This window comes from Pelobates fuscus, chromosome 5 (assembly GCF_036172605.1).
Source record: "Pelobates fuscus isolate aPelFus1 chromosome 5, aPelFus1.pri, whole genome shotgun sequence".
In the NCBI taxonomy this organism is placed as follows: domain Eukaryota; kingdom Metazoa; phylum Chordata; class Amphibia; order Anura; family Pelobatidae; genus Pelobates; species Pelobates fuscus.
Genome location: NC_086321.1, coordinates 190,864,383 through 190,873,244, shown reverse-complemented (window position 1 = coordinate 190,873,244; position 8,862 = coordinate 190,864,383). Strand labels below are relative to the sequence as shown.

The 8,862-nt window shown below is 38.1% G+C and overlaps 1 protein-coding gene across 2 annotated transcripts; it reads left to right on the top strand.

Moving 5' to 3' along the window:
- Window positions 1–493: 493 nt before the first annotated feature.
- On the top strand, window positions 494–7,379 carry LOC134612712 (neural retina-specific leucine zipper protein-like). 2 transcript variants are annotated; one of them, XM_063457131.1, is made up of 3 exons: window positions 494–721; window positions 3,709–4,143; window positions 6,541–7,379. In XM_063457131.1, the coding sequence occupies exons 2-3, from the start codon at window positions 3,709–3,711 to the stop codon at window positions 6,916–6,918; spliced, it is 813 nt and encodes a 270-aa protein (XP_063313201.1). In that variant the 5' UTR covers window positions 494–721; the 3' UTR covers window positions 6,919–7,379. The 2 variants fall into 2 exon arrangements, with proteins under 2 accessions (XP_063313201.1, XP_063313202.1); XM_063457132.1 differs by having other exon boundaries at window positions 596–609.
- Window positions 7,380–8,862: the final 1,483 nt, after the last annotated feature.

The window sequence follows — 8,862 nt, the reverse complement described above, 5'->3', positions numbered from 1 at the left end:
TCTTATTACCTATCCTTTGTCTATCTGTCTTGATGTGACACTAGTCTATCTGCTGACCTTTTAATCCGTTTTTAACATATATAATACCAAAAGTTACGTTCTTCTATCTGAATCATTTTAAATTACCTTTCTGTCTGTCTATCTTTTGATTTTCTCTATTTACCAATATTTCACCAATCTGTTTCTGTCTGTTGAGATCTACCAATCTGTGAGTGATTTTCAATATATGTCTGCTTATCTATCTATTCATCTATGTATCTGTTAATTTTGTTACTGGGCAGAACACAGACATATAAAGGGCAGGGGATGTGCCAGGCTCCCCACCCCCCAAACTCGCACATTCTGCCCTTCCACCCCCCCTTTTCCAACCACCTCATTGGAGAGGTTTAGCCCTGGCTCTGACAGATTCAACACTCTGTGAATAATTTTCTAAACCCTCACCCCCCCTCCCTTGCTTTGCCCTCTGCCCTCACCCTCCCCATCCATCCCCTGGCTGCAGTCATTGGAGAGGCCATAATGAGATAAGTGTGAGCTCACGGGCCCGCTATTTAACCCCTGCACCCAGGGCATAAGCAATAGCTAGTGGCAGAAAAGGAGACACAAGGGCAGGTAAATTAGTGTTTGGTAAGAAAGGGCAGAGCAGGCTTTGCCCAGGTCGTGTATGGGGATCTGTGAAAGGGGAAAGCAGAGCAGGAGCTGACCACAGTGAAACAAACTCAGAGTAAGTTAAATACAGCTTCCCTTCACTGTTCATTCCATGAACTCTGTCACTTTATGTGCTTCCCTTGCTGTCATTCTCTCTTATTCCAAAGGTGGATTCTCTGTGACCAAATCCTCCGTTAACTTATATTTTAACCCTTACTGTTGATCCCTTGTTTTTTCAAATTGTTGCTTGTTAAATGTGTTTTGCTATTTGCACTTTTAGACATTGTGTCACCAATACTTTTTGAAACCGCATGTAAAATAAATAAATTTATTTTGTCTTATCCTAACCAATGTATGCTAGTTATGAAAGCTGCTTTAAATGGCATTGTCTAAAACTTTTAATTGATACATACAGACCAAAAACAGAAAAGTGGTCTCATCCTTAATTGACAGATTGATACACACATTAAACAGTCTGCTTACGAATTAATTCTGCCTGTCTTGTTATGGTTGATATTCTTTGTTAATTAGTTGGTTTGTACTGTGTAAGCAGTACATGTGTGTGCACGAACCTGTGATAAGACCAGGCTGTTTGAATATGGATGAGTGTAATCTTAGTGTAATGAATAAAACAGCCTTACGAATAGGTGAGTGACCAATTTATCAAAAGAAGGTTAAAGGTAATATGTGTCGCTTTAAATGTCAAAACTTGAAGGTACTGAGACATCCTGGGTTAACAGGACAAGAGTTCCTTCTCAGAAAACTCTTTTAACCCCTGCGGAATAATGTTTTAGGGAAATGGAATGGTATCATGTCGGTTATAGGACATCACTTCTCACAAGGAGTATTAGTATACATGTTTAGATGTGTGCAAGGATGCCCAAGTGGATAATTAGTATCTCCTTGATGAGGTTATAGTATTCTTCACTAAGCCGCTATCTTTTTCTGAATATGTATTTCAACTTTCTATGACTAGGTACTGTGGCCCAATGGTGTGGGACATGAATGAACACACCCAATAAGTGTTAGAGATAATGTTTATTATTAGCCACTATTCACCCCTTTTATTATATATATATTACTCCAGCTTAAAATACACATTTATATACAAATCTACAAATTTTTCAGTTTGATTCTCGTGCTCTTGATTGTAAGCTGCTTTTAATCTAGAGTTGTATTTTATTTCACATTTCCTCTTATTCATCCACCTATTTTCACACAATTATTTAAGCATATTGGAGATATATGCTCTGGGATCTGGAAGGGGAGGGGTGGAGCAAGAGTTGTCAGACAGTATCACTCAGAGCTGAGGGCTAAATCCAGGATAATACCAAGCTCAAAGACGGAATTATCTGCACGTTAAGGGACAAGTGAGGTCTTCAGAAACATATCCCTGTGTGTCCATTGTACATAATTACATAGTAGTTACAGTAAATTTTAACGGAACAAGAGTTTCTGTTTTTACTTTAAAAATGTTTTGTACTATATTGATCACATATATGCATTCATATGTATGTATATATTTATGCATATCTGCCATTCTTATGAATTTTCATGACACAAAATGGGGATTTAGTAGAAGGAGCAATCTGAGGCAAATGATAAAGATGGGAGCAAACAGCCTGAACATTCCGTTGGTTTCTGTGGTGATTTTTCCACTTTTAGAACTTGCTCCATAGTTCTTTTTATATAACCCTGACTCTGAGAGTCCAGAATTTGTATTAAAATCAAACAACTAATTCTTGAAGATTCTGAGCATAAATTTGTCTCAAGTACCCCATATTACTCCTGTTGTGTACCGAGGTGACAATAATATCTTGTTTTAGTAAATTGGCTCTACTAAAGTCTTATTGAGATTGGAAGGTTATTGCTGAATTGAAAATTCTCATCATAGTATTCAATGTTCATCCTTCCCTCCGTGACAGTAGTTAGAAATATAAATTAATTCAAATCTATAATTTAGAGCAGGGGTGTCCAAAAGGAAGATCCACCAACTGTTATATTGTATATTAGGAACCTATGTGTTTCCATTTATCTACTCACACGATGTATTATGAAACATTTGAACAATCTTCAATAAAAAGAGATTTACAAATGGAAGATCCCCAGATGTTTTAAAACTACAACTTCCATCATGTTCTGTCATTCTAAAGGCATGAGAGTTGTAGTTCTACAACATCTGCAGATCTTTCTATTGAGCATCCCTGCTTTAGAGTATATATTTTAAATCATTTATGTGACATGCGTTTAGTGCCCCAGGACCTTTTGTGTTTGTGAAAATATTTTTGTTGCATTCTGGAACAATTTTCAAAGATTGTTTGCTAGTGTCCTAAGACAGAATAACCAGGCGAGTGTTATTTGAAATCTCTCCAGAGCAACTGAGAGGCATAAGAGAGAGAACTTTCCAGGTATAACTAGCCACAGTGCTAGTAATAGAGATGCGGTATAGCAAAGAGTTTCCAGCTTGTATGTCACTTAATGTTGTCTATAGAATGGTAAATCTATCTGATTTATATAACGTTATATTTAATACAAAATTGAAGCAATTCTAGGACATAAACCGGTGTATCAATTATCACAAACATCTCATCAGTTTCTGTTATGAGTGTGCCAGAACGGTTCAACTACCTTGATAAAAGTGACACACAATGTTGTTAGAATAATTGGAGCTTTTCTGATTGCTGTTACTTTATGACCAACTTTCATTAGATGCTGATTTACAATATCTCTGTGTTTTTAAAGATGCCGTGAGTAAACCTGATGACACAGGTTACATCTAAGTTACCTATTTCCATTAGGCTCTCTTTGACTTTAGTTCTTTTGTTGAATTTAATGTTCCAAAATGACAAATTTTGCCTTACTTTGCTCTGATAGTTTTTCTGAATGTCCCCAAAATACCTGTTCACTCTCTTCTCAGATGATATCTCTGTAATTATCTTATCCTTTCTGCCCCAACATATTTTATCTACACCTGTAGTTCTCAAAATTTCTCCTACACCTGTAGTTCTCTCTTCCCAGAAATATTTTAAATTCAATCTTCATTTTGTTCCTTTCTTTCCACAGATGTCGCTCTCTGATCTCCCCAGCACTCCTTTGGCACTCGAATACCTCAATGACTTTGATCTGATGAAGTTTGAGGTGAAGAGAGAGCCTCCTGAACCACGGGCCACCAGAATGGCCCCTCCACCTTCCCTTGGGTCAACACCTTGCAGCTCAGTGCCACCTTCACCCACCTTCAGTGACCCTCCTGAGTCAGCAGGACCCCCTCGTCCTAGTTTGGAAGAGCTTTATTGGATGGCAGCTTTACAGCAGCAGATGGGTGGAGAAGGACTACCACTTACCCCTGAAGATGCTGTGGAGGTGCTGATGGGAGGTGCTGGAGCACCCGCTCTTCAGGGGCTGGATGGTGGGTATAGGACAGGAGGGCCCCACCCACATAACTCACACCCTTCTAGTTATCTCCTGAGCCCGGAAGAAATGAATGCACAGCAACATCAGGTGAGCAAACAAAAGTTTGCAAACTAACGTAAGAAAATCAACAGTGAGTAAAAAAACAACAACATCAATAAGAAACAAATGACAGTGTGATGAAAGCATAAGGTTTCTTCAAAAAGAGTGAATAATAACTGAAAAGTGGAAATAAACTTCTTACATGTGAAAGGATACAAAACGGGTGATAAGTAGTAAAAAAGTGACTTGGATGCCCCTAGGTGATCATGTGCCATTAATAGTATGTGATGACACATGAATCAATATCTGTAAAGTGTAAAGTCAAACTGCAGTGTAATTGTATGTTTTGATAAAACATACTTCTCTTGGTAATATATAAACTTCCCAAATCCACCACAATGCATCTCTTATTAGTATGTAAACAGCTGTAGAGAGTTTAAATGTAATTTGGGACCCCAGGTACACAATGGGCAGATATGTGATAATGTACCATGTGAGTTTGTGTTTATCTACTGGATATATGTGGCACTTTGAGTGACAGGATTTGTCAGTACAGTTATAGCCACAAAGCCGGACATGTCACTGATCACTTAATCTGCTAATATCAAGAGATTGAGAAGAAGAGGGAAGGAGTGATCGAGGGGAGGTTGGCAGTGGAAACAGAATGAATATTGGTTGGAGTATTAACGAGAGAAGACTATGGAGAGTAGCAGTGAAGAAGCCAGTAGTGCAGTAGAATAAAGAACAGTAGTGGGAAATGGAGGGAAGCCGTAAATAGTTATCAAATAATAAAAGACAATTACAGTGCAAAAAGAAAGAAAACAAGCCGTAGAAAAGTTGGTAGAAGACAGGCGTGGATATAGAACACAGAGGAATCCAGATTGAAGATCTATTCAAGTGATATAGATGTTGAAAAGAAAAGTGATAGATCTACAAACATGGAAGAGAAAAGGGGTGATTGATGAAGCCTGTAATTTCCATGTGTTAATAGTATCTCTAACTATTTATTTTTACTTTTGCAATGTTTTATATTATTTTGGCAGCAATGTTGTATTATTGAGTGATGGTAAAATGAGTAAATAAAATAAAACAGTATTTGAAAACATAATGCATATGCAGCATATACTTAATGAAGTTAAGTGATGGATATTGCCCTATTTATCAAGAGATCAAAGGTGTTTATATATAGGCTACAGGGCTTAGGGGGAAAAGGAGCTATTGAGAAGAGAAACAAAATTAGAGACCAAAAACAGCATAGAGGTGTAATTCTACTAATCTACAAAATGTTATTCATCTGAATATGGTAGCCTGATCCAATCACAGTGCTTCTCCATAGGATTGGCTGAGACTGACAAGGAGGCAGATCAGGGGCAGAGCCAGCATGTTTCAAACACAGCCCTGGCCAATCAGCATCTCCTCATAGAGAAGAATTGAACCAATGAATCTCTATGAGGAAAGTTCAGTGTCTGCATGCAGAGGGAGGAGATACTGAATGTTTGGATGCATTTTAGGCAGCCATGACCCAGGAAGGATCTCTAACAGCCATCTGATGAGTGGCCAGTGAAGTTATCACTAGGCTGTAATGTAAACACTGCATTTTCTCTGAAAACAGTGTTTATAGCAAAAAGCCTGAAGGTAATGAATCTACACACCAGAACAAATTCAATAAGCTGTAGTTGTTCTGGTGACTATAGTGTCCCTTTAAATGCCGAGGATCGTTTGACAGATGGCCAAAACTTTAAAAAGCAATAAAGTAAAATCTATACATGTGCTAGCATATCTGCTAGCACAATGTGCAGATGACATTCATTGCTCTTTATTTAAGCCCAAGTTGTGTGCACCATGCCAGGTACACTTTAATTGATATACCAATTGTTCTGTGCATTGTATGTAAGCAGGATTAGCATAGACAAAGCTCTCCAGCAGCTGTGTTCCTCCAAGTCTACTGATATTTTGCCAGCCTTTGGATATCACTATAGATTAAAGGAACATTCTGAGCAACATAACCACTACAATATGCTAATGGTTTGACAACTTATCTACTGGGCGCTGGTCTTTGGGTTAAGCCCAGCAGAGGGTCGACTCTAGCTCATAGTCTGAGAATGATGATCTGTCACTTCCAGCCAATGAGCTGGCCATGCACAGCAGAGTTTAGAGGCTACCCCTGATGTAGGAAAATGTGTTAAAACCAAAAGACATTTTCACTGCTAGTTGTATCTAATCCTCTAGAGACAATATATAACTGATCTCAATGGTAGACATTTACTGTGTTTTGGTAAACTGTGGAACTTTCTTTACACTAACTTTAACAGACTGTGCCTCATAGTGCAGAAAGTGTGTTCATTTTCTTAATGCAATTTCTCAGTGTGTTACTGTTAAGCCCATTTTGCATGCCATCCACACTGTAGTCTTTATGTGTTTTAACATTCTCTTTTCATTCCTCAGTTATCTCCCCTGTCGGAACGCTTCTCTGATGAGCAATTAGTAGGAATGTCTGTAAGGGAGTTGAATCGCCAACTTCGTGGATTCAGCAAAGAAGAAGCTTTGCGACTCAAGCAGCGCAGGCGCACTTTAAAAAACCGAGGCTATGCCCAGTCCTGCAGGTACAAACGAGTGCAGCAACGCCATGTCCTGGAGACGGAGAAGTGTCAGCTGTCTCGTCAGCTTCAGCAACTTCAACAAGAAGTGGCTCGTGTGACCCGTGAAAGGGATGGCTGGAGGGCACGATATGAGAAACTACTGAGCGCCACAGGAGGGGGGACAGGGGCAGATGTGTTGGGTACAGGGGGAGACACAGGGCCTGGAGCTGAGCTCTTCCTGTGATTCCAAAACTTAGAAGACTGAATTCATATCAGAGGAGCTGCTGCCATCCAGGAGAATGACCCACCTCTGAAAAAAATAGAGAATCTAACCATAACAGTACCTATAATCCTGGAACTCTAAAATGAGACACTTTGACACATTGAAAAGCCCATTATTTCATAGAAGGGGGGAATCATGCCACTGATGGCTTGTCCCTGGTAAACATCCCTCAGATGGAATATGAAACCTCAAACGTATCAAACATATATACCCCTATGCCTCTACAGCAGATACCCCTGCATTTCAACTATCCTGCTTTCAATCTCGAAAACCCGCATTTTGACATAGCTGGGGTTTATGGAGACCTTCAACAGACTTTGTTCTGCATCTCATTTTTTTAATTTTTTTATTTCTTCCACCGTGTATCTCAGGCTCTCAGGCAAAAAATTGCACTTTTTCATTAAAATGCCATTTTTCTCTCAGCTACTTCCCTATATCTTCTCTGTGTTGGTCTCATAAGATACAACCACTGCCACAACAACAAAACATATAGTGACCTATGAGCAAAACTTAAGCTCCTGACCATCAGTTTTGGGACTGGCTGAGCCTGTCCCTGACACATAGGGCCTACCTATGCTTTTCTTCCTTCATCTTCCACTACCATGTATCCCCTTGCTGGGGAGCTATCAAAATATTATGATTTTAATTGAGAGAAAGAAAGTAAATTATTGCATTTTTATGTGTGTGATTGTGAGTTTAAATAAAATGCAACACTTTGCAGGCTCCTCTCCCTGCACAGAAGGGGCAAAGCTAGTGTGTTATTAGGCAAAACTGGCTGTGTGTTGTGAACAGTTTTACGAATTGTTTTTCTTCTACTTACTATTATTATTTTGTATACAAAAAAACTACAGAAAAATATCTATTTAAACATAGAATAATAAAATATTCAGAGTTTTTACAGCAGATCAATGTGCAAGATGTGTCTTACTGTACACATTATACTGATAATTAATTAAAACACACCTTTTTTTTTTTCAATACATATAATTCTTTTCATTTTCTTATGGTTTTTAAAAAAATATTTTTCATCAATTTATGTTTTTAAAGGTAAGTAAAAATGCAATGGGTTAAAATATTGTTACACTGAAGAAAGTCCAATCTAACAAATTCGTAAGAAAAATTCAAAGGAGCTAGACATCCTTATTGATAAATGATAATCATATATAATATCCTTATTATATTTTGTCTTTCTGTGTATTTCTGTGTATAACTGTAAACTATATTTCCATTTCTTGCACTACAAAACTGCTACCTTTTTTTATAGTCACTCCTTTTAGTCAATGTAACTGTCAATGTAACACTGTGCTCTTGGTCCATAAACCTGCTACCATTTGTATTTTCTGTTGGGTTTTAAAAACTACTTCCATTGCTATATCTCTTTAGTCCAGGCAACTGTACCCTATGGTACTTACTGTTGTTCAATATTGCTACTCCTTATGGTATGTTATTTTGTTTTATAGAACAGTTCCTTGTAGTGCTTTCTTTTGTTCTATGTATTACTGCTCCCTATGGTACTCTCTTTTGTTCTATATAGCTACTTTCAATGGTACTTCATGTTATTCTATTTCAATGCTCCTTAGGATAGTTTCTGCTGGTGCATCCTCATGCTCCCTACGGCACTCTCTCTTAGTCTATATAAATACTCCATATGGCATTATCTACATTGTCAATATACATGGTTCTGTGATATTTGCTGTTGGTTTTTGTAATGGCTCCCTGTGGTACTTTCTGCTAATCCACATACATGCTCCATATGGTACTTTATGTTGCGCTCCATATGGTACTTTATGTTGCTCTGCATAAATGCTCCCTATGGTAAATGCTATCAGTCTTACCAGACTAATACTTCTTTCTAACGATTCAATTTAACTGCATTTCTTAATGTTCATTCATACCAACATTTCA